Source organism: Pan paniscus, chromosome 12 (assembly GCF_029289425.2).
Source record: "Pan paniscus chromosome 12, NHGRI_mPanPan1-v2.0_pri, whole genome shotgun sequence".
NCBI lineage: Eukaryota > Metazoa > Chordata > Mammalia > Primates > Hominidae > Pan > Pan paniscus.
In genome coordinates, this window is record NC_073261.2 from 99,561,864 (window position 1) to 99,587,488 (window position 25,625).

At 50.1% G+C, this 25,625-nt stretch overlaps 1 protein-coding gene across 3 annotated transcripts in view; it reads right to left on the minus strand.

Annotated features, from left to right (window-relative positions):
* Nucleotides 1–2,971: 2,971 nt before the first annotated feature.
* Nucleotides 2,972–25,625, minus strand: part of DPYSL5 (dihydropyrimidinase like 5) — a 102,599-nt gene continuing 79,945 nt past the window's right edge. For all 3 annotated transcript variants that reach the window (XM_034952807.3, XM_003827070.5, XM_057301328.2), the window contains exons 5-13: nucleotides 24,837–24,905; nucleotides 21,483–21,527; nucleotides 19,954–20,029; nucleotides 18,553–18,709; nucleotides 13,113–13,254; nucleotides 11,206–11,348; nucleotides 10,548–10,755; nucleotides 8,471–8,639; nucleotides 2,972–6,414 (exon numbers count right to left, since the gene is read on the minus strand). In XM_034952807.3, the coding sequence (XP_034808698.1) occupies nucleotides 6,329–6,414; nucleotides 8,471–8,639; nucleotides 10,548–10,755; nucleotides 11,206–11,348; nucleotides 13,113–13,254; nucleotides 18,553–18,709; nucleotides 19,954–20,029; nucleotides 21,483–21,527; nucleotides 24,837–24,905 (1,095 nt within the window). In that variant the 3' untranslated portion in view covers nucleotides 2,972–6,328. The remainder of the gene's footprint in view (nucleotides 6,415–8,470; nucleotides 8,640–10,547; nucleotides 10,756–11,205; nucleotides 11,349–13,112; nucleotides 13,255–18,552; nucleotides 18,710–19,953; nucleotides 20,030–21,482; nucleotides 21,528–24,836; nucleotides 24,906–25,625) is intronic.

Below are 25,625 nucleotides of genomic sequence, written 5' to 3' on the forward strand. Positions count from 1 at the left end.
GCATATTTGGTATTTTATTCATTTCTATGAGAACTTTTTGCGCTATTAAAGTGAGCATCTCATAATTAACTTAAAATGTGTAACTTGGCCAAGCGCAGTGGTGCACACCTGTAATCCCAGCACTTTGGGAGGCTGAGGCGGGCAGATCACGCGGTCAGGAGTTCAAGACCATCCTGGACAACATGGTGAAACCTCATCTCAACTGAAAATACAAAAACTAGCTGGGCGTGGTGGTAGGTGCCTGTAATCCCAGCTACTTGGGAGGTTGAGGCAGGAGAATTGCTTGAACCCAGGAGGCGGAGGTTGCAGTGAGCTGAAATCCCTCCACTGCACTCCAGCTTGGATGACAGACAGAGCAAGACTCTGTCTCAAAAAAAAAAAAAAAAAAAAAGCGTTAACTTAAAACTTCTAATTTTAGGTTGAAATATTGTTTATTCTTAGCATCAAAACAACTAATAAAGTGTGAAACTCAGTATATTTATAAGTTTAATTTATTAGATTGGTAATAATTATTTGGTACTCAGGAAAGGTATTTAAAAGGGAAATCAAATTTTAAATGTAGTTGAAAATGTTGTAAGGTGTTCAAGTTCATAAATGGAATCAAAGTCACCTTAAAAGCAAATGATAGAATTTGGTAGGCTTACAGCTTCTAATGGAACAATGAGGTCTACGAGGCAAACTCAAAAAGCTTAGAAAAGCATTTGCAGGCCTTCCCCACCCTGTGGCATCCCCGGCTACTGAGACTCATCAAGCCTCCAAGAGCTGTGTGAAGACGCAGGGCTTGTCATGCAAATCCCTAAGTCACCACCCACTGTGGAAGGACTCATCTTCCGCATCTCTTACGATGCCATGTCTTGTCTTTCAGCAATGGAAAAATTTTTAACTCCTGGACAGGCACAGTAATAGCCCAATGAATGTATAGGTATACAGAAAGTGACCATGTAATTTATTATACAAACCAGGACATGTTTGACAGTGAAAGTGGACACTGTTAATAATTATTCTGGGGCAATAGACTTAAACCAGGATTGCCCTGAGCAAACCAAGACATCTGGTCCCTCTAGGTCTAAATGTATGGTTGTAAATCCAGAAGGGAAAGTAAAGAACTCACTTTCCATCATAAGACAGTACCCAGTGTCAGCAAAATGCCAGATCCTTTACTGTTCTACTGGGAAAGCTCTAAGAGCCCTTTCAAATGTATGTTGTTACAACACTGTCAAATAGCCCATTATTAACTTAGGACTCTAAGGTCTACCAGCCCCTACATATCATGAGGTTTCTTCTTCACACCTGGGTGTCATGAGACCGTGTGTCTTCCACTGACTAAAAAGCAATTTTTTTTTTTTTTTTTTTGAGACAGTCTCGCTTTGTCGCCCAGGCTGGAGTGCAGTGGTGTGATCCCACCGCCACGCTCGGCTAATTTTTTGTATTTTAGTAGAGACTGGGTTTCACTGTGTTGCCCAGGCTGGTCTTGAACTCCTGAGCTCAAGCAATCCTCCCGCCTCGGCCTCCCAAAGTGCTAGGATTACAGGCGTGAGCCACCGTGCCTGGCCAACCACAATGCAATTCTTAGCGTTAGTCTCTACCGGTGTACAGAGGTCAGTCTGTAATTCTGAGTTAGAAAATAGAGGCTGGTGGCTGCCTAGCTGCTGACTGGTGTGGTTTCTCCAAATCCAGATTCTCATAAATGATCAAGCCTTATTTTAAAGTCTGAGTCTGTGGTCTTTGATTTTTCTACAACTACATACATAACAAGGCACCCTATGTCTTCCTGGGTATCTTTTATTTTTTCCCTGTAGACTGCCTGATAGACGCCATGTGCCAAATGTGTGGTCATATTATTTTTTCATCCAAACCCAATGGATTTTTGGCAGTTAACCCAATTCTGGTGTGCTCTCCTGTTGTGGGAAAACAGGGTAACAGACACTTTGGCCCAATACATTGCAGGGACTCGGCATCCATCTCAAGCTGGCAAATCCATCTCAACCTTCGAATTTTAATGTTAAGAAATAAGTACAGTGACCACATAGTACTAGAAGCCACAGTTTATTTTTATTTTTGTTTTTTTTGAGACAGTTTCACTCTTGTTGCCCAGGCTGGAGTGCAATGGCGCGATCTTGGCTCACTGCAACCTCTGCCTCCCAGGTTCAAGCGATTCTCCTGCCTCAGCCTCCTGAGTACTTGGGATTACAGGCATGCACCACCACACCTGGCTAATTTTTTGTTTTTTTTTTTTTAGTAGAGACGGGGTTTCTCCATGTTGGTCAGGCTGGTCTGAAACTCCTGACCTTAGGTGATCCACCCGCTTTGGCCTCCCAAAGTGCTGGGATTACAGGCATGAGCCACAGCACCCGGCCTTAGAAGCCACAGTTTTACCCTTTAGTGTGAAAGAGTTTAATCAGATAATCCTCCCAACATCTGACTGAGCTCTAGAGGGAAGGTAGAGGGGTCTCAATGCAATGGATGGGGTTGAGAGTACAGAGGGCCAACTCCAAAAGCAGGGTTCTAGACAGCCGGAGAGCAGCTGGAAGGTCCTTCAAAGGCATATTGGCCTTGGGACAGCTCTTCGTCTTGTGATTTTTTTTTTATGAGGCCATCGTTGCATCAGCCAAGCGTTCTGCCGAGTGGAGAGGTGGCTATGGGCTTCCAAAATGGTAGCCAAGAGAATAGGCGACTAGAGGTAGATGGAGTGAGTCTAGTTTTTTTCCCTTTTGCATCTAATTCTTCCTCCTAATTATTTCAGATAATTTGGCAACCTTGTCCCTGGAAATCTGGCACCACTGGGGCTCCTGTCTCTCAGAATTAAAAAAAAAAAAATCCAGTCTCTGCACAAGCCTCCCAGTGAGCTGCCACCCAATAGGAGAGACAGATCAAAGCTGCCTTTTCTTAGCAACTGAAGCCTTGCCCAGCCACTGTAGAAGAGATCTCTGCCAAACTCCCTCCTCTTTGAAGAAACACAACAGAGTCCAAGTGAGAAGTAGCTACAGTTTAATACAAACCTGCACCAGAACACAAGGTGTCGGGCTGTTTAGTTTTTGCCTCAAACGGTGGCCAAAGCACAGGACCATGTGTCGTCTTGGGGTTGACACAGTCTTAGCACCATGACATTTACAGGGGAGTGGGGAAGTCACCTGGGTGCTGGGGTGCTGGAGGCTCCATCCCGACCCCAGGCTGTGCCTGCGCCTCAGCAGCTGGAGGGGGTTTGGGTTTCCTTGTGGTTCTGTGGCTTCTGGGTCAGTATCAGAAAAGCCCTCATCACGACATCGGCTTGACAGAGACCTACTGTGGACTCCTAGCACTACACACACGCACGCACACGCACACACAGTAGCACAATTTTCTGGCAACTTAACCCCACAAACCTAGAGAGCAGCTAAGGCAAGAACAACAGTATTTATTCAGCAAGTGCAAGACCAGTTTGAGAGCTGCATTCAGCGCAACCAGAGACCCTTTCGTTCCAACCAGGAGCCAGTGGGGCTGGTGACGAAGCTGGCTGGAGCTCTGCACGGGGCAAGGAGTGCATGGTGGGGGCTGACTGCTCATTCGGCTCCTTGAATCTCTTTCTGATTTCTATCTAGAAGCTCCCGGGCAAGGGTAGGGCCTATGTAAGGACTGGGGGTGGATGAAGCGCATGGCCTACAGTGGACCACTCCAAGATGTGGTTCCCCGGTGCCACGGGTCACACATCTCTCGGGCGGAGGCACTCAGAGAAGGTAAAGCTTTCCTAGCCCAAGCAAGGATGCTCTGCCCAGCTGGCCACCACCGCTGCTGCTGGACTCTTTGGCATCTGCCCAAGGCCCATGACCCAGTGAGGGCTGACAGGGATAGAGATGGTGTGCACTGCACCAGGAGGCGGCGTCATGGTTTCCCCCATCCCTGGTGGCTTTCCCAGGCCTGGGCCCTCACCCCTGTTCCAATGGCTGCCACTTGCCATGAGCCCCTTCGCCACCTCTGCTCCCCGGCTGACCACCTCTGTCCTCTCAGCCCCTGAGTGAGGAAAGGGGGAGTGAAGGGAGAAGTGAGGGTGTGGACGCAGCTCACACTGCACGGTTAGCCCCCAATGGGTGACTAGTCTTGGCTCAAACACAGAATGTGCATGAGGTTGTTTATAAGAAAGATGAGAAAAAAAATCTATCTTCCTGTGCAAAACAAAGCAGGCTGCCTACCAGGAAAGTAAGTCTTCTCATTGGTTAAACTCTCAGGTGGGATCTACAATAGATGTCACCCCAGACCTCCTCTCCACAGCTGGGGTAGATAGCCAAGGTTGGGAGGGTTGTCACAGACACTTCTGGGGTCAGAGGACCTGAACTTTCTGGGTCTTAGTTTCCTCATCTGTGAAATGGGAAGAATAATAAGTGCTCCATTGTCATGAGGACCAAGTGAGAGGTCATATACGGAAGTGGTTTGAATACATGAAAAGCACTACAGAGATGTGCAGGGGCTGACTTTTTTGTTTGTCTGTTTTTTGAGATGGAGTCTCACTCTGTCGTCCAGGCTGGAGTGCAGTGGCGTGATCTTGGCTCACTGCAAGCTCCACCTCCCAGGTTCATGCTATTCTCCTGCCTCAGCCTCCTCAGTAGCTGGGACTACAGGCGTCCACCACCACGCCTGGCTAATTTTTGTATTTTTAGTAGAGACGGGGTTTCACCGTGTTAGCCAGGATGGTCTCGATCTCCTGACTCCGTGATCCACCCGCCTCGGCCTCCCAAAGTGCTGGGATTACAGGCGTGAGCCACCGCACCCGGCCAGGGGCTGACCTTTAACTGAGGGTCCAGAAGCCTCGCGCAAGCCTCGGGGGCTGAAATCACATGTGCAACATGAAGTCACTTCCCACGGGGCAGACAAGGCTTAACAAGGGCAGGCGGCTGGGTCACTTCCCAGATCACTGGAGGTGGAAGGAGACACCCGGCCTCTAGTGTTTCCATGGGAACTTCTGTGGGGCTTTAGAAGCAGGGAGGGCCCACCTGGATGGACAGGGGAGAAGATGAGGCCATGAGCTGGCGAGGGCCTGGTGCCGACCACGGGAGATCACGGCACCTGAGCAGCAATGCGGGTTCGACAGCCAGGTCCTGTGGGCCTGGGGTCTCCCTCTCTGGTGTCTGGCAAGCCCCTCTCCCACTCCTCCTCTCTCAGCAGGCATGAGGCCTCTTGCCAGTCACACAGGAGGAGCGCTGAGTCTCTGTCCAGCAGGAAGAAGTTATAGGAAGCCGTGCGTGTGTGTGTGTGTGTGTGTGTGTGTGTGTGTGTGTGGTGGCAGGTGAAGACAGGGGAAGGCAAGGGGAGTGCTGGGAGTGATCAGGGGCAGAGAGGGGAAAGGACACCTGCTTCCTGAAGGGCTTGCATCTCCGGGGCTAGCATCCCAGGCCCCCTTTTGGAATGTGGGAAACTAGACAAGGAGGGGAGGGGAAGGGGAAAGGGCCAGGGCCTCCCGCAGCCCAGAAGACCGCAGGCGGGGAAAAGAGAGGCCTGTGAGCCCAGCCCCCTCCACCGCCCCTGCCCTGTGCTGTCTGGTTGGTGTCGAGTGCAGCGTCTCCTAAGGACCACATCTATTCCTGTTGCTATTCTATGCTAGTGACACAAGCACCGTTATTTTTCACAGGATGCACAAACAAGTCAAACCAAACTACTGCGCAAATCAAACGTGCAAAACAAAACCATTTACACGCGCCTGGCACCAGCCTTGAGCCCCGCCCAGCTACCCTTCTGGGCCTGTGACCCCCCAAAGGTGTGGGCGGGGCGCAGGAGAAGCTGGCGAGGGGCACTGGGAGTCCCAGCCACCCCCATCCCTGCCCCTACACAGGGCCAGAGGTGGGTTGGGGGAGATAGGACGTCCTGGGCATGGCTGGGAAGCTGACATCTGTCTGACTTGGGAAATGTCACCACGGGGCCTAAGGGGTGGGGGAGGAGGCCTTTACTTTGAAACCACATCTGCTAAAGTGCTCTGGGCAACTGGTCAGTCAGCCAGGGGGCAGGGCACTAAAGTCTGGGCTTTCCCAAAGCCAGCAGAGGCAGGAGTGAGAGGAAGGGCTGGCCAGGGCTCTATGCATTGGGCTCTGTGCATAGTGTGGGCTTCCTGGGCCCCAGAAAAGCCCGCCGAGGCCAAGGCAGAAAGGACTACAGCAGGAGGAACACATCTCAAAGTGCCTGTTAGAGTTGGCTCGAAGCACAGTGAATCACTTTGCAGACATAGGGAGGGCTCCGTGGGTCCCGGGGCCCCCCTCGGGTGGTGTGCTGCCCAGCCCAGCCTCCCCTGCCCCTGCAGCTGCGGCCGGAGAGTTGCGGGCTGGTGGCGGCGGTGCATCCTCACTCGGGGGGCTTGGCAATGCCTTTACCAAATGCCACTCGACCTGCCTCCGGGAGGAGCGAGGATCCGAGCTGAAGCTCGCTTTGGAACATGGTCATCGATCTGAGAGCCTGCAGGGAAGGAAGCACAGAGGGTGAGATGGGCTCTTGTGCCTGCTAACAAACCACAGACACCCTCTCCTGGAGGCTCACTGTGTGCATGGCCTGAGTGAATCCTCACAGCCACTCCATCCCATCTTATAGATGAGGAGACCGAGGCTCAGGGAAGTTAAGTGACTTGCCCCGTGTTGCAGTGTGTAAGTGGCAGAGCCTGGACTTGGACCCAGGTTTTCCTGATTCAGAGCCGAGCTTATTAACTGCCCACTGTGCCAACTTCACTGCCCCATGCCTAGGCATACAGTCTCTGGTACATGCAGGTCATTGGCCAGCCTGTTGGCACATGGGCCTTTGTACATATGCCTCAGTGAGTAAGCGAGAGAGAAAAATGAGGGTATGCCATTGTTTCGGAAAATGAAAGAACCACAGCCCAAAGGCCCCGCATCTTGAAATCCCATGACTTAGTTACAAAGGGAGGGTCTATACAGGAGAAGGATTGAAAAACAAAAACAAAAACAAACAAAACACAAAGGGAGGGAAAAGGAGGGTCTAGTGCCCCGGAGAGCCCAGTGGGACATTCTTCAGCCTGGCCTGCTTAGAACAGACAAGATTTGGGGTAGAGAGGAGGGGACAGGCTGCCTGATGTTTGCTGTCTGAGCGGGGGTTCTACCCAGTCTTGGCTCTCAGGCAGGAGAAGAGGAGGCTGCTGGTCAGCAGGGGCCCTGCAGCTCTGGGGTCTTGGTGCCTCTTGTGGGTCTGGCTGCAGGAGGAAGGCGGTGGGAGTCCATGCCTCCGGGACTGGCAAGACCTGAGTGTGCATAAACAAATCTTCCATGCCAGGGTCCCTTTCTGACTTCACTCATGGCCCGTCACTGGTGGGAGTGGCAGTGGCCCTCAGAGTAGCGGAGCCATCATCTCAGGAATGAGACTGGTCCTGAGAGAGGACCCCTCCCCATGGGCTACCAGCACCTCCAACAGGGACCTCATCTCTTCTGCCACAAGCTGCGCCTGGCCCAAAGCAGGGCACACAGGAGCCTGGGCAGGCAGGCGCTGACCCATTGGCATCCCTCTGGTTTAGCCCTCTGCTCTCACAGCAGGATGGTTTGTGTATGGGGCTTGTCTCCCCCAGTAAGCTCCAGGCTGTGGGTGGAAGGACCAGGGTCTTGAGCCTCTCGCTGTGCCCATCCCAGCACAGCCCTTACTGAGTGGGTGCTTGGTCTCTCTCTGGGCTTATCCTGAAGGCAGCTCAACTGTGCTCAGGGAGACTCAGGGTCCTAGCCCCCTGCAAGTGGTGGTGACAGTTCCCACCTAAGCCACCTGGAGGCCCAAGGCATCTTACAGCCTCTGCTTGTTCTCCACTGAGGATCATCATTTATGAGCCCGTGGCTCGCATGGTGATGGGTGGGGGGGCGGGAAACTGCAGATCGTGGCTTTAAGAACTGGGATCGGACCCCCCAAGGAACCCAGAGATTCCGCAGAAGGACTGGGGCCAGGACCCAAAGGACAGAAAGATAAGAGAAAAAACTGGGCATCAGAAGTCGAGAGAAAATATTTTACTTAAAGTTAATAAAATATATATAATACAATTCCTGGTAAAAAAAAGAAGGTGAAGGTGAGGCAAAGGCGGGGAAAGGTGTGGGAAGGTCAGAGGAGGAGAGGGGGTAGCAGAAGGAGCAGAGACGCTGGTGAGGAATGGGCTGGGGTGGGCGAAGGGCTGGTCAGTGCAGTCCCGTGAACCACAGACAGGGCTGACTCTTCTGAGCTCAGGGCATCTCTGGAGCACCCACTGTGTGCACAGCCCTCAAGATGTTTCAAGGGACAAAAATATCTGAACTTAGAAACCCCGAGCAGAGCCATGGCCTATTAGAGCGTCTGTGCCCAGGGACCAGGACAGCCCTCCTGTACCCACTAATGTCTGTGTGAGTCTAATATCCAAACCAGCACTCATCCCTGGAAATAGGCAACGGGAGGGAGGAGAGGACACAAAAGAAAAGCAGGCGTAAGTCCCACTGCCTGGGTGGGCCACTTCTCCCAGACCCCCGTCCTCCTCCCGTGGCCCCCTGACTCTTACCAGAGAGGCTGAAGCTGGATTCGTGAAGGTCCCTCATGCCCCCATGCCGGGTGACAGGCCGGGTAGGAGTGTCTGCGAGTGGGGTTCCCATCTCTTTTTTCCCAGGGTGCACGACAACAGCGACATCCCCCAGGTAGGGAGTGCGGTCCACTCCTCTAACCTTTAAAGTCTAGGGAAGGATGGAAGAAGAGCAGAAGAACAGGACAACACCATCAGAGCTGAGTGATCCAACCATGGCCTCCCTGGGGGCCGGTGGGACATTAGACACTGCCACTCTGCCCAAGACCCAAATCACTGCAAGTGACCAAGGCTTCTTAAACATTGAGTCCAGGGGCTGGAGTTTTCTCATACCTCCTAAAGAGCATATGCATATGTGTACATGTGTGCATGCGTGCATGTATGTGAGTGCACATGTGTGTGTGCATGCATGTGTATGGGAGAGATACTGGCTCCCCCTCAACACTGATGGAAGCCTCACCGAGGTAGCAGGTAGACATCTGAGGAAGTCAACTTTAACCAAATTTCTTTTCTTTTCTTTTTTTTGAGACAGCGTCTCACTCTGTCGCCCATGCTGGAGTGCAGTGGTGCGATCTTGGCTCACTGCAACCTCCGCGTCCCCCAAAGTGATTCTCCTGCTTCAGCCTCCCAAGTAGCTAGGATTACAGGCGCCTGCCACCGTGCCTGACTAATTTTTGTATTTTTAGTAGAGACGGGGTTTCACCATCTTGGCCAGCTGGTCTTGAACTCCTGACCTCGTGATCCACCCGCCTCGGCCTCCCAAAGTGCTGAGATTATAGGCGTGAGCCACCATGCCCAACCGGAAGTCAACCTTAGAGAGCGTCCTCCCACACAGCGCAACGTTATTCCCCACCTTAGGCTCCCACGAAGCCACACCCTTTACTGGTCTGACAACTCTGAGGGAACAGAGGCTAAACACAGCCCCATCTGGAGATGAGAGGCCCCCAGTAGCAATACTAGCTAATTCTGTACTCACAAAGGCAGTAGAGTTAGGAGTCTATATTCTACAACCAGACTGCCTAGGTTCCAATCCCAACTCTGTCACTTGTAAACTGTGTGGCTTTGTGCAAGTTACTTTTCTGTGCCCATAATACTATACCTACATCAGAGAGTTGCAGGAGAGCAGACGAATTAATATGTGTAAAGCTGTTCCAACTGCTCTGGCACATGAGAGGCAACACAGAAGTACGAGCAGTTATTACTGCAGAGGTCATTTATGGTCCTACATCGTATTAAAAAGTGTTATTGGGCCGGGCATAGTGGCTCACGCCTGTAATCCCAGCACTTTAGGAGGCCGAGGCAGGCGGATCACTTGAGCCCAGGAATTTGAAAGCAACCTGAGCAACACGGTTAAACCCCGTCCGTCTCTACAAAAAAGTAAACATTAGCTGAGTGTGATGAGTGAGAGACCCTCAGTTTGCTTTTGGATTTAGCCCTGCGATCACGAAAGTCACACTTTCTTCATTCAGGCAGCCCAAGCCTGCGCTCCCACGACAGACCTGGCAGTGGATTTCTTCACTCATTGGCCTCTGGGAGAGAAGGGTCCTTGGTTTCTCTGAAAGCTCTGAGCCCTCTCGTGTGCTCTGTGTGCCAGCAGTGTGGGCCTCCCGTGTTCAGGTGCCTGCTCCTCCTGTGCTTCAGACAATGCTTTGCAAATGCCAGCTCTACCCCCGCTTGCTTCATCAAGAGTGGGAGGGAGCCGAGCCAAAGCAGCATCTCCAGCCCCCAGTACCTCCTCCACCCCAAGCCTGCGTATCCAGAGGAGCTCAGCGGTCGCACACACTCACATTTCCCACTTGTGCCCTCAGCAACTCAGGACCCCTGCTGCCTGACCACTTAAAATGCCACCTGGTAATCAAAGACGGGGAACAGAAATCAGCATTTTCTGACTCTAGCGTTCCCTGGCGCTGCCGCACACTCCCCTCTCAACGCTGGAGAGAGGGCAATGGAATTGGGTCGAAAACTGGAGTGAACATCTCTTTGAGATTTAAAACAGTCATGGAGGATGTTCCCCGGCAGGGGGCGCCAACACCCCTGCATCTTCCTCCTCCCACCTCACCTTCTCTCTCTGGACCAGCTTCTTGTAGACAGTGTCTGGGAAGGACCTCAGGGGACAGAACTTGCCGGTGCCCTCGGCGCACATGAAGACGCCGTTCTCATACACGACGCGCCCCCGGCTGATGGTGACCAGTGGCACGCCGTGGCAGCGCATGTTCTCATACAGGTTGAAGTCTCCTCCCTGGACCTGCGTGCTGGCTGAGATGGTCCTGGTGGGGAGGCAATGGCGGGAGAGAAAGCGCTGAGGACAGGTCAAAATGTCACAGCTCCATGGGAGGGGTGAGCCCCAAAGGCTGGTTGTTATGGGTTGAATTGGCTCCCTTCAAAATTCTTCTGCTGAAGTTCTAACACCCAGAACCTCAGAACATGGCACTATTTAGGGCCTTTAATGTAATCATTAAGATAAAGTGAGGTCATATAGGTGGGCCCTAATCCAGTCTTATCGGTGTCCTTATAAGAAGAGGAGACAGACACACCAGACATGTGTGACACGGAAGAAAGACTGTGTGAAGATGGAGGGAGAAGATGGCCAACTGTAGGCCAGGGCCATATTTTGTGCTAGAAATAGTGCAAAATTATATGCTTTTGGAGATCTGTAATGCAAGTCCTCTTCAAAATCCCAAGCCCCTCTAGCCCTGGGGACGAGCAACAAACTTTACTTTGTGGCTTCTGGGTCCCACACCACCACATCAGCATCGGCTCCGGGAATAATGCGGCCCTTGCGGGGATACAGGTTCAGAAGCTTAGCTGCGTTGGAACTGGTAACGGCCACAAAACGGTTCTCATCCATCTTTCCTCCAACCTGAAATGTTGCAGAAAGTGTCAAGTCAACCAGGCTCTGGGGGTGGGTCTCAAACCCTTGGTCACCTTTGATGCTGGCCCATGGACTTAGGGCTTAGGTGGTCAGGACAGTGGTCACAAAGGGACAAGGCCATGAGCGCCATCTCAGATGAGCCAGCCTGCTTGGCTGGGTCCCAGTTGCTCACTTATTCCTTTCTCCCTTCACCCAGCAACTATGGTGAGTGGCCGTGGTTCCATTCAGGCTTCCTGCCCGGGGGCAAATCTGCCTCCTGTTTGTAAAACCAGCTCTGCTCATGTGCCCACACGGATAAGTCAGGAACCTCCCTTCATCTACTAAGGGTGATATTTTCAAAGGGTTATATATGCTCTAGAAAAACATCTTATTGCCCCACCCATGAGAGTACTGTGGACTCTCTTCAAGGGGATTTCCTGAGCCATCTCCTTGGCCTTCCATGAGCTTAGTCTTGAGAACTTCAAATCTCTTTGGGGCTCATACTATTTTGGATCTAATCTGAGATAGATCAAGACCAAAAATACTTATTCTTCATGTGCAGAACAGGTGGTATTCAAATGAAGTCCCAGTTCTTATCTTTTCTGAAAGCAATTAGACAAAATACATCAAATCAAGAGCCTTAAAAATGTTCACATCCCTTGGCCTAAAAATCCACTTCTAGGATGCTGTCTTAAGGAAATAATCAGAAATAATAATCAGAGGCCGGGCGCAGTGGCTCATGCCTGTAATCCCAGCACTTTGGGAGGCTGAGACGGGCGGATCACGAGGTCAAGAGATCGAGACCATCTGACCAACCAACATGGTGAAAACCCGCCTCTACAAAAAATACAAAAATTAGCTGGGCATAGTGGCGCACGCCTGTAGTCCCAGCTACTCGGGAGGCTGAGGCAGGAGAACCGCTTGAACCCAGGAGGTGGAGGTTGCAGTGAGCTGAGATAGCGCCATTGTACTCCAGCCCGGGTGACAGAGGGAGATTCTATCTCAAAAAAAAAAAAAATAATAATAATAATAATCAGAAATGCTGACACACACTCCTGAACAAAGAGGTTCTCCGCAGCATTATTTGTAAGTGCAAAAATTAGAAACAGCCGAAAGTCCCAAACATCAGGGAAGGATTAAATAAAGTATGGTACTTTCATTGGAGAAAATATCATTCAGCTCTGAAAAAAGATGTTTTTAAAGAATTTTTACTGATATAGGGAGACACTCAGGGTATAGTGTTATATGAAGAAAAAAAATCCTGGTTAGTATAGCAGTTGGTAAAAGAAAAAAATATGAAGCCAGTTATTAAAATAATGTATAGCTGGGTGTGGTGGCTCACACCTATAATCGCAGCACTTAAGGAGGCAGAGGTGGAAGGATAGCTTGAGCCCATGAGTTCAAGACCTGCCTGGACAACATAGCAAAAAAGGAAAAAAAAAAAAAAAAGTACAGTACATGCACAGAACTAAATGAAAGAAATACATTAAAATGTTAATAGTAGTTTAATTTCTAGGCATGGAATTAAGGTTTTTTTTTCTTATACTTTTCTGTATTTTCCAAATTTCCATAATAGGTCTTACTACCTTTCTAATCGGGGGAAAGACCTTTTGTGTTTTGTTTTTGAGTGAAACAAAGCTGGGATTGAACCAGCCCTTCTAAGAACATTCTTTGACAGGATCTGAGGAGTGAATACTCTTATTGGGATTAGAACGGGGATGAAACGGGGATTAGAGCAGGGATCAGATCGGGGCGGGGCTCTAGGAAACGTACCACTCCTCTCTCCCAGATGACGCTCATGCGGTCCTGCACGCCACTCACTCCATGTGGGATCTTGGTGAAGTCTTCCTTGCCCATAGCTTTCTGCTTTGTGGTGAAAGGCCGGTGATCTGATGCCACGATGTTCAGAGTGTCACTGGGTAGAGAAAAGGAGGTGACCAGTAAGGGGAGGGGAGGTGAGGAACTTAGAGGGTGAGGATAGATATAGGGAAAATCCTCCGTGTGGGAACCAGGCAAAGCCGACTCCAATTTCAGCTCTGCCGCTTAGGCCATGTGGTCTCTCATGAGTTACTGCATCTATGTGAACCTCAGTTTACTCATCTACAGAATGAGTGTGGCACAGTCTGTCTGTGTCACAGGAGACTTCAGTGAGAGCCTTGGGATAGCAATGTTTAAGAGTGAAGATAGCAGAGAAAAGCCAAACTTAGAGTCTAGCTGAAGTGAGATGGTGGAGGTGGTTCTACTGTCATGGAATTGTACACCAATTCCCTCTCATCAGCTCTCCAACCCCAACCTGCTGGCAACAAGCATTCACAAGTTCAGTGTTAAGTTTTGTTGAATAACTTGGACTCATAGCCTTCCTTGGATGTGGGGATTCTAATGGCCCAGAAGGGGAAGGAGGGATGAGCTAGAAGCCTGACTTAATAGACCGAGAGTGGTATGCAAGCCACTCAGTTCTTCCCCGATGCCGTTCATGACTACGGTCCTCACACATATATTAAGGCTGTCCTCGGGCCAGGTGCTCATGCCTGTAATCCCAGCACTTTGGGAGGCCGAGGCAGGTGGATCACTGGAGGCCCAGGAGTTCGAGATCAGCCTTGGCAACATGGTGAAACCCTGTCTCTACTAAAAATAGAAAAAAATTATCTGAGCATAGTGGTGGGCGCCTGTAATCCCAGCTACTCCGGAGGCCGAGGTGAGAGAATCGCTTGAACCCAGGAGGCGGAGGCTGCAGTGAGCCAAGATCGCCCCACTGCACTCCAGCCTGGGGGACAGAGGGAGACTGTGTCTGAAAAGATGAAAAACAAAGCCATCCTCCATCCAAGGCTGTGGGTGGCTAAGGCACAGGCAGGCCCTCGAGGGGCTCCTGGGCCAAAGAAGACGTAGGGAAGAACAGGGAGAGAGGGCTCATGGCAGCAGATCCTCTGCCCAATGAGGGAGGCAGGCAGGTGGCCTGGATTCAGAGATCTCTGCAGGCCAAGGGCTCAGAGGCAGTGAGGGGCGGAGGAGAGAGAATGCCCACGCAAACCAGGCCAGGGCCTCAAGAGGAAATGGCTTTGCGGGGGCAGAGAAAGGCCTGGCTGGAGCAGGGGGGTCAGGTGGGGGAGGGGATGACTGCTGGGACCACACTGTGGGTGCCCTGAAGGTCAGGGGCAGGGGTCGCATTGTACTCTGTAAGAGGCCCCAGAGCCTTGTGAGTGCCTGTGGGCCATCTAAGATGCCCACTCCAGGAGACTGTGGGTGCAGAAAGCATTATCTGACCTGGTGAGGAAGCATATTCTTAAGGCTCTCAGATGATGGCCAGTTAGCTCCATAGGGCTGTCTCCACGGGGGACCTGGCAGGGCTTATCAGTCTCAGCTCCCGCCCAGTGACTAATGTCTTTGGCCAAACCCGTGGTGAAGATGCATCGCTCTTCCTGTGCGGTAGGCGGGGCCTTCCCTGGGCCAAAGAGGCTGCTCTGGCCCTTGCAGAGACTCTTTGCAAGAGATTCTCCCGCAGAGCCCCAAGGCTCCCCACACTCTCTGGACCTGCAGAAGCCCTGACAGATGAATGGAATCTTTAGGGTTTCCTTTCTCCTGAGGGGCCCTCTGGATACCTGAGCAGGGCTCAGGGCAGAAGATGCCCACTGCAGTCATGAAGGGCAGGTCAGGGACCCTGAGAGCAACAGGCTCAACTCCTGCTCTTTAACCAGCAAGTCTTCCTGAGCACCCAGCTTTCTGAAAAGGCTCCTACACAAAGGTGCCCACTAAGCAGCCGTGAATGACGGTAGTTACATTCTAGGAGGCCCTCTGAGCTCTCTCAGTGCTGCCCTGAATCTGGGAGATAGGAAGCCCCCATCCAAACCATTTAAAGTTTAAAACATGACTGGCTTTGCTAAGCACTGTAACATTTTATATGATCAAATGAAAAAATTTCTTGTCCCTTTAAGAAACCAGATTTTAGGCCAGGTGCAGTGGCTCACATCTGTAATCCCAGCATTTTGGGAGGCCAAGGCGGGTGGATCAGTTGAGGTCAGGAGTTTCAGGCCAGCATGGGCAACATGATGAAAAAATACAAAAAATACAAAAATTAGGCTGGGCACGGTGGTGCAGGGTGGCTCACGCCTGTAACCCCAGCACTTTGGGAGGCTGCACTCCAGCCTGGGAGACAGAGTGAGACCCTGGCTCAACAAACAAACAAACAAACAAACAAACAAACAAAAAACTAGCCAGGCATGGTGGTGCACACGTGTAGCCCCAGCTACTCAGGAGGTTGTACCACTGCATTCCAGCCTGAGTGACAGAGCCAGACCCTGTCTAAAAAAAAAAAACAAGCCAGAATAAAGCATAAATAGTTATATATATCTATAGATTGTACTTATTTATTCCTGTAGGGCCTAACAAATCACAAATCATACCCTAAAGTAGATAATTAGGAAACAGCTCATATTTTCTTATAGGAATGATAATTGGTGTCTGAATTTTCTATCAAGTATCTTGCATCATATAAATTATAACCAATAATGTGTTACAAAAGCAAAATTATAGTCATCATAAATTTCTATAAATATTAAAATATTAAAATTATGCTCCAAATCCTATAAAGTAGCACCCATTTACAATATGCACTGATTAAAAAGGGATTCAGACTATTCTCATAACACAAAAAGTACATTTCTACTTAAATAAATAGAATTAATTTAAATAATTAAAATACATTTGACAAAGTAAGCTAGATATAAAAACTTAAATTATTCAATGATACTTATTCCCCCCAGTCTATTTGAATTTGTGTGGGTTTGGGTGCTGTAATTTGGGTGGGTTGAAGCACTTATTATCTTTTTTGTTCTTTCAGTAAATTTGCTTGTAGCAAGCAGGGGTGTTTCAAAAGATTCTTGACCTTGGAACCAAGCCCACATTATTATAGTGGAGTCTTGGTAATTGTTTCTTTTATTGTATTGCTGATGATGAAAAGGAGGTTGATTCTTCTCAAAACAAGCTTTTTTTTTTTTTTTTTTTTTTTTAATGAAGTCTTGCTCTTGTTGCCCATGCTGGAGTGCAGTTGCGCGATCTCGGCTCACTGCAACCTCCACCTCCTGGGTTCAAGCGATTCTCCTGCCTCAGCCTCTGGAGTAGCTGGGATTATAGGCATGAGCCGCCATGCCCAGCTAATTTTTGTATTTTTAGTAGAGACAGGATTTTACCATGTTGGCCAGGCTGGTCTCAAACTCCTGACCTCAGGTAATCTGCCTGCCTCCGCCTCCCAAAGTGCTGGGATTACAGGTGCGAGCCACCATGCCCAGCCAAAACAAGCATTTTTTAAGAGTAAGAGCTGATCTAGCATTTCTCTCTTCATCTTTACCCTCCGTATTTATTTACATAATGTAAATATGCAAATATTGTAAGAGCTGCTGCCGCCTGGCACCCACCAAGGCTATGGGACAGAATACAATGACCATCCCCATGCCGTGGTGTGTACTGCCCTCCACAGAGGCCACCTTCGCCCACGCCCCTATCGATGGCACTCCACTCGCATTGGCTAAGCCCTGCACCCCCCAACTCTGTTTAGGTTGTGAACATAACAGGATGGGAGTGGGAGTTTTCCAGTGGTTGGCAACCAGAACTGAAAGCTAAGGATATGGATGAGACAAGCACCTTATTATCTAAGAGAGCCATCTTCGGTGGGGCCAGTCGCTTCCCTCCACTGCTCCTGCACCATCTTAGAAGAGGCGAATCCCCATCCCCCAGGTCTAGAAAGCGGGACCCTCGGAGGGAGACTGAGGGGTTGGCAGGATGGAGAGTCCTGGCATTCCCTCCCCTCTTCTTTCCTGAGTTGAGTGGGGCTTCCATACCCTCTCCTAACCAGTCCACCCTGAAGACAAGGAGGGCATACTTCAAGGGGTTCACTTGTGGAGAACAGAGCTGAGAGCAGTGGGCACCTTGCCTGGGCTGTGGGCTATGGACCTGCCTCTGAGCCACAGGGAGCAGAAAGGCTGTGTGGGCTTCCTCTGGGCCTCAGATACTGTAGAAGGTGGCCAGGCATAAGTTGCCTTGTGCAGGTCCTTGTTCACAGAGGCATTGCCAGTGCTGCAAGCTGGGAGGGATGCATGCTTGGGTATGGAGAAGAATCCCCTCGCCTTTTGTCCTAGTCCTCCTACCCCAACCCAAGCTGAGCTGGGGATCAGGAGGGAAGGAGATGAAGTCTTAAACTGGATGGAACTTTAATACCCAAAAGTGAAGAGAAAGCAACGTCTTCTCCCCCAATTTTTTTTTTTTTGAGATGGAGTCTTGCTCCGTCGCCGGACAGGCTGGAGTGCAGTGGCATGATCCTAGCTCACTGCAACCTCTGCCTCCTGGGTTCAAGTGATTCTCCTGCCTCAGCCTCCCAAGTAGCTGGGATTACAGGCACACACCACCATGCCTGGCTAATTTTTTGTATTTTCAGTACAGACAGGGTTTCACCACGTTGGCCAGGCTGGTCTTGAACTCCTGATCTCAAGTGATCCACCCACCTCGGCCTCCCAAAGGGCTGGGATTACAGGTGTGAACCACTGCACCTGGCCCCAAAAATGTTAATAGGAGAGAGAAAGAAGCTGCAAGCAGTTATTGGGATAAAACAGAAACCCTTCCATGATTGGGTCCCACTGAATTCAGACCGTTCATCAAACCATTTCCTTTAGATTGGGATTGCATGGGGAAAAAGCAGTGTCAGAAATAGAAGAGCTGGAGAAAGGAGATCTGGAGGAAGGGTGTGGGAAGGAAAGGGGGAGAAAGTGCAGAAGAAAAAGGGAAAGGGGAAGGAAAGGAGGAGAAACCCACAGAAGGAGGGATGTACAGACAAGGGGCACACGGGAGCCAACAAGAAGAGGGAGAGGTGAACAAAAGAAACAGAAAGGACCCCTACATTCTAGGATAAGTCACAGGCCACGTTCTGCAGCTCCCCACTGGGCTTTAGAGTAAGAGATCAATGTCCTTTGAAATTCCGAATAACCACGGTTCACAGTTCTATATGTGCTCTTCACTCTTACACTTCAGAAGATCTCACTCCATATCAAGCGGTCATAAAATCCCAATAGGATGGCAATTATCTGATGGGCTCAGAGAAGGTAAGAAAAGCACAATCATCCTATGGGCACAATGAAATCAAACCTAGCTCAGATTTGTTTCCTGGGCCCTCTATGACGTCTTCCTAAAGATGTACACATCCCTGCAATGTGCTGCTGAAACGCCTTACTTGGCCAGCAGGCTCATGAGGTAGGTTGAGGTGTTGGTGTCCAGTCTCAGGGGAGGCACCGTGACGTAGGCAGCCGCGTGGGACCAGTCCTGGTGGTAGTAGTGTAAGCCTGTCAGTGTGGCATGTGCAGTGGTGGTCTCCGCCAGCACAACCTTCCCTGGAAGAAGAAAGGTCAGAACCATAACCAGGAAGCCACCGAACCCGAGCGATCGCTGGTGTGTGCCTCTCATTTTACAGGTGAAGGAGCTGAGGTCAGAGACAGGAAGGGACCTGCCCAAGCTCACAGGGCTTTTGAGAGCACAGCTGGGTTCAAGCCCAGAGAGCCTCCCTATTCTGCTGACTTAGGCAAGGAGGACAGAGGGACATGGGCACCGAGGCCCAGCAGGACCAAGCGGCACTTTGAGGAGTCTGATTTGGCCAGATGGCCAGAGCACAGGTGTGTGCAGGGTGCTGTTGGCAGATGGAGCTTGACGGTGGGTGAACAGGCATGCAGGGCCACGAATGCCACGCTAAAGAGCAGTCTAGACTGTTTTCTGGACAGGCAGGTGCTGTGAGCAGCTTCAAGAGAATGGTTTAGGTAGGACAGAGAGGGCCGTAGCAGGGCTGGAGGACAGGGAGACAGGAGGTGGGAGCAGTCACCAGGCTGGGACGACAGTCTAGGCGAGACCCTCCAAGGGGCTTCAGTGAGGGGAGAGGCAGGCGGCGGGATCTAGAGGGCGATAGAGTTGAAGGCCGGGATGCCCTTGCTTCTGATCGATTATAGTTGAAGGCTGAGATGCCCTTGCTTCTGATCTGTCTCCCCAGGCTTGTGACTGTGACTTTGTTTCTCCTGCTGCCAGGCCCTCACCAGCACCTGGGGCGGGGCTGGACTCCAAGCATCTGCAAGCCTTTAGGTACTGCCAGGCGATCCGCAACAGAAGCCATACAAGTGCCCCTCGGACTCATACACAGGGTTCCAGGAGGCTAAAAGGAAGCTGGGCCCACACACTGTTCTTTCTTTAGGGACTTCCCAAACAGCCCCTGAAATGCCCACTGAAACTGGTCCAGCATTTTATGTTAGTTGCCAAGGCAACTGCTAGTAAAATCTATGAGGCCAAAAAGACACTAATTAATGAGTGGGTTTAAAACTTGGAAAATTTTACCAGACCCAGGAGAAGTGACAGACACTTCCGTAAAGCTGTTATGCATACAAATTTGCAGAAGAAAAAGCTCATGTTCTAGCAGACTAAAGCCAGCATAGCACAGGGCGGCTCTGAGGAAGACGGTGGCAGATGAAAGGGAAGGGCTGGCTCAGGTCCTGGTTTCAGGAGCCGGGGCCAGGAGTGAGCACGGCTGATGGGCCCCATCCGTCTCCAGTCCCTCCACTTGACCTGCTCTGTCCAGCCAAGTCTATGGACTCACCTTGCATCTTAGCAGCTGCGATAACGTCACCAGCCGAGATACTGGACACGTTGACCAGGTAGATTGGACAGTGAGTCTAAACACAAGAAACAGTGGGAAGTAGGGAGGGTTGACCCATAAACTTCACAAGCATCAGAATAACCCTGGCAAAGTCAGCCCTGGCACCAGCGCCTCCCCCTGCGTCACTCAACCCCACCCTCAAGGTGACAGTCCTTAAGCGGGGAATGCAGGGCTGGCAGTCAGGGCAAGGTTGCAGGAACTGCATGATGGGGGAGGCAGAGAACAGCCTCCAGCACCAGAGCCCACCGGGAAGCCCAGCCTGTGAAGTTCAAGACAGTCAAGTCTGAACCTCACATTTTCTCCCATCTGACAACCATGACTGTAATTTAAAAGGGGGGAACTCTTTTTCCTATTTTAATTTCCTGTTCATAAACGTGATGACCTAGAGTTAGTCGTGTATTCTGTATCTAAAATTACGATGCCTGCTGTCTAAAGGCTGCTTATCAGTAGACAGAATGCACCCTGGAGATGAACAAAATACAAGGGGGTTAGGGTTCAGAGTCTAGGCAAGAGAAGGCTGACCTTGCGAATGGACACGTGGACTGTAATACTGGTTAGCTTTTTCTCTACTGAGCTGTGCAACCACGGTCCATGGCTTAACTCCTCTGAGCATATGCTTGAGCTAAAAGGCAAGGAACTGACTTTTTGTTATTTGGGTCTTTCCTTATTCTGGGTTAAGTTCCATCAGGAAGTAATTGATAAATAACTATTGTCATGACAGTGAAACAATGTCCTTGTCCAGCGGCCAGAGCTCTAAAGTGCAACTGGGAAATTCTGTTTCCCCAGATGTTATTCTGTTCTCTTTGATTATCACATTAGGAGGATGTAGAGTTTAGGAGCTGGACTGAGTTTACATGTGAGCAATGAACTGAGCTTCAGCAGGCTCGGCGGGGTGGAATGGAAAGCTGGTGGTGAGAAGGGTGAATGCAAGGATGGTGGGCATGACAGTGCTCAGTCAGCAAACAGTTCTGGGGTCCTGTGGGCAATACATGGTGCTGGCACCCAGAGCAGAATGGGGCTGCATCGTAGAGGTTGGTTTTCTTTCTTTCTTTCTTCTTTCTTTCTTTCTTTTTCTTTTTTCTTTTCTTTCTTTCTTTCTCTTTTTCTTTTTTCTTTTCCTTTCTTTCTTTTCTTTCTTTTTTTTTTGACAGAGTCTCGCTCAGTCACCCAGGACAGATTGCAGTTGGCACGATCTTGGCTCACTGCAACCTCCGCCTCCTGGGTTCAAGCAATTCTCCTGCCTCAGCCTCCTGAGTAGCTGGGATTACAGGCGCACGCCACCACGCCCAGCTAATTTTTGTATTTTTAGTAGCGATGGGGTTTCACCATGTTGGCCAGGCTGGTCTCAAACTCTTAACCTCAGGTGATCCACCCACCTCAGCCTCCCAAAGTGCTGGGATTACAGGCATCAGCCACCATGCCTGGCCGAGGTTGGTTTCTAATCCCACAGTGGAGATTGGGGGACTTACCCTGTTTGCAATGGTGATAACACGATGAGTGGCTTCAGCTTCCAGCTGTTAGAAACAAAGGACAGGAGGAAACCAAACTTCACCATCTCCTCCAAGGATACCCACACCATACTCTCCCCTTCATGGAGCAACTGCACCCACAGGGGTTGGCTCGGGGCAAAGCCCGGGCAGAGGCACTAACCTCCAACTACCTTGGCTCACAGTGAGGGAGAATTCTAGGTCTTACAATACCAGGCACGCCCTTGCTGGATGCTACTTGGGGCTTAATTAAAAGGCAAGGAAACAAAAGTAAATAAAAACCCAAGGTCATGTCTCTCCTTGTTTTCTGGTGTATTCTCTCCATAGCCACCTCAGAACTGCAGCAAAGGAGAAATAGTGGCTGATTTGACTCCGGAAATTAGCCTAGATTAGGGTTTCTGCGCATGGTACTATTGGCATTTGAGTTGTATAATTCATATATATATATATACACACACACACACACACACACACACACACATATATATATATATATATTTTTTTAGATAGGGTCTCACTCTGTCTCCCAGGCTGGAGTGCAGTGGCACGATCATTGCCTACTGCAGCCTCCACCTCTAGGGCTCAAGCGATCCTCCCACCTCAGACTCCTGAGCAGCTGGGACTACAGGCATGCGCTACCATGCTTGGCTAATTTTTTTTTTTTTTCCCAGATGGAGTCTTGCTCTGTCGCCCAGGCTGGAGTGCAGTGGCGCAATCTTGGCTCACCGCAAGCTCCGTCTCCTGGGTTCACACCATTCTCCTGCCCCAGCCTCCCGAGTAGCTGGGACTACAGGCGCCCACCACCATGCCCGACTAATTTTTTGTATTTTTAGTAGAGACAGGATTTCACCATGTTAGCCAGGATGGTCTCGATCTCCTGACCTTGTGATCTGCCTGCCTTGGCCTCCCAAAGTGCTGGGATTACAGGTGTGAGCCACCATGCCCGGCCCATGCTTGGCTAATTTTTAAAAAGTTTTTGCAGAGATGGAGGGGGTCTCCCTTTATTGCCCAGGCTGGTCATAAACTCCTGGGTTCAAGCAATCCTCCTGCTGCAGCCTCCCAGTGCTGGGATTACAGGTGTGAGCCACTGCACCCAGCCGAGTTGCGTAATTCTTTATGGTGGGGGTGTCTGCGCATTGTAGGATGTTTAGCAGTATCACTGGCTTCTGCTCGCTAGATGCCTGTAGCATCCGCCCTGCCCCCCAGATTGGGACAAGCAAAAATATCTCTAGATATTGTCAAATTTCCCCTGGGGAGCAACATCTCCCCTGGCATAGACCCAGGGCCCTCCCACCTTTAACCAATAGATAATGGCAGTGATAATTATTGGTATTACGACCACAGCCAAAGCCTTGCTCTTTCCCTTGTATTAAGTAACAAAGAAAGTCTAGTGTGTGTGTCCACCCCTTGCTCTCTCCTGTTCTCACAGGCACACCCTCTGTGTTTCAGTCGAATCTGGTGTGTGTTTCTCTACCAATTCAGAAGTGCCAAACAGGACCTATATTCAAGGGCTCTGAAACACAGGCACAGATTAGGGCAGTGAGGGGGGACTCCTCAGCGGACCCACTGGTGGGCCAACTTGGTTTCTGGGTAATGGCAGTGCCACCACATCCTGTGTCCCGCTCCTTGTCCCTCGAGGCCTCCCCCTCAATCCCTTATGGATAACCAACCACCCATCTGCATTTTTAGGCTTTGAAGAAATGAGAAGTTTCTCCCCCTCTTCTAAAACAGTAGAGAATGTGTAAACAGGGTAATAGGGCAGGAAGGCGTTATTCGTCTAATGTGGTCCCTCTAGAGCAGAATTCTTTAGCAGGGGGACTGTAGGGGATTTGTGTCAATGCCATGCAAAACTGTGCACAGGGATAAAGCCAGAGGGCAGGCGGAAAACAGCTTTGAATGACCATCTCAGCAGGTAATGAGGGAGAGGAGCATAGACTTGTATGTGTCTCCTGTTTTTGGTGGAAAGGGTCCAAAGCGGCAGTCCCCAACCATTTTGGCACCAGGGACCGGTTTCTTGGAACACAATTTTTCCACAGACCAGGACAGGGATGGGGCAGTGGTAGTGGGGAGTGGGGAGGGATGGTTTCAGGATGAAACTGTTCCACCTCAGGGCTGGGCACAGTGGCTCACGCCTGTAATCCCAGCACTTTGGGAGGCTGAGGTGGGTGGATCACTTGAGGTCAGGAGTTCGAAACCAGCCTGACCAGCATGGTGAAACCCCGTCTCTACTAAACATACAAAATTAGCTGGTTGTGGCGGTGCATGCCTGTAATTCCAACTACTTGGGAGGCTGAGGCAGGAGAATCGCTTGAACCCGGGATGCAGAGGTTGCAGTGAGCCGAGATTGCGCCATTGCACTACAGCCTGGGCAACAAGAGCGAGACTCCATCTCAAAATAAATAAAATAAAATAAAGAAAGAAACTGTTCCACCTCGGATCATCAGGCATTAGTTAGATTCTCATAAGGAGCGTGCAACCTAGATCCCTCGCATGTGCAGTTCACAATAGGCTTCACACTTCTATGAGAATCTAAGGCCACCACTGATCAGACAGGAGGTGGAGCCCAGGGGGCTCTCAGCTTGCCCGCTGCTCACCTCCTGCTCTGCGGTCCTGTACCGGTTCATGACCTGGGGGTTGGTGACCCCTGGTCCAAAGTATTCCTCAGATGCTCAAAGGAATGTCATCCCCCAAAGGCAGAGTTTGTAGTTTGAAATTTCTTCTAACACCTGAAGGCCTTTTCAGTCTGTCTTTTGTCTCTTGATTCAGTTTTGGGCACAGCAACCCCAGGTGTGCTGACATTGTCTCCCCTAGATCCTTGAAATCAGAATCAAATGGAAATTTCACCCGTGGAGAAAATGATGCTATACACACACACACACACACACACACACACACACACACACGTATGTGTGTGTGCGTGTGTGCGTATATATATGTATGTGTGTGTGTGTATGTATATATATATATACACACTCTATCACCTTGGCTGGATTGCAGTGGCATCATCACGGCTCACTGCAGCCTCAACCTCCTGGGCTCAGGTGATCCTCCTGCCTCAGCCTCCCAAGTAGTTAGCTGGGACTACAGGCATGCGCCACTATGCCCAGCTAATTTTTTTTGTATTTTTAGTAGAGACGGAGTTTCACCATGTTGCCCAGGCTGGTCTTAAATTCCTGGGTTCAAGCCATCCACCCACCTCAGCCTCCCAAATGTTGGGATTACAGACATGAGCCCTTGTGCCTGGCTAATTTGTATGTTTGATGTCTCCTCCATCCTGGAAGATTCTGTCAATCTACATGAGAGACGCTGACAAAGGCTACAGGAAGTGTTTCTCACCTCCTCTGGACGGCTGATCTCGATTCCTTCTGGGCCTGTGATCCCCAAATCCAGTGCCTCCTTAGCACCCTGGATAACAGCAAGAGAAAGAAAATGGATAGAATCACAGAGACACCGTGTAAGAAAATACTGAACCCAAGGGACAGTGAAATATGCTAGACACCGCCTGTTTCAATAGGCTTGCTTCTTTTCTCACTTCTGCAGTGTTCGTCTTCTAAAGAAGGCAGAGCATGCACAGGCCGCCCATGCAGTGGGGCTCTCCTGATTCTCACTTCATAATGACTGAACATATCTTGTTCTCTTAAAAATACAGTTAAGTATTATAACCAGCAACAGGCCTGGGACACCAAAGAGAAGCACTCTTTACTGATTTCAAACTCAGAACTCCCTCTCTGGAAATCGAGACTAAGCTCTAGCTTCCAGCAACTCCTAGGCTAGCCCTTACCCCAAGACCTAGGAGAATGCACCAGAGGCTTATCCTTCCTGGTGCCATGAATAGATCTCTTTAATGTCTCAGATCCTCTGAAGAGGCCAAATGGAAAGCGGATTCTTATTTATTCTGTATATCAAATCTCATTAAAAATATGTCTGAGAGGTGCTCCAAATTCTCTGCTATAATGGAATTTAAATCTCATATCATTAGAATTAAGACATCATCACCTAAGACTCAGAAGCCTTTTTGAACCATAAAAAGAGATTTGTTTTTTACAGACAGTAGTAAAGTTTGGATTTTCTGACCAAGATCTGACAGCCGGGGTGTCCACACCTCACACTTTAACAACTGATTTT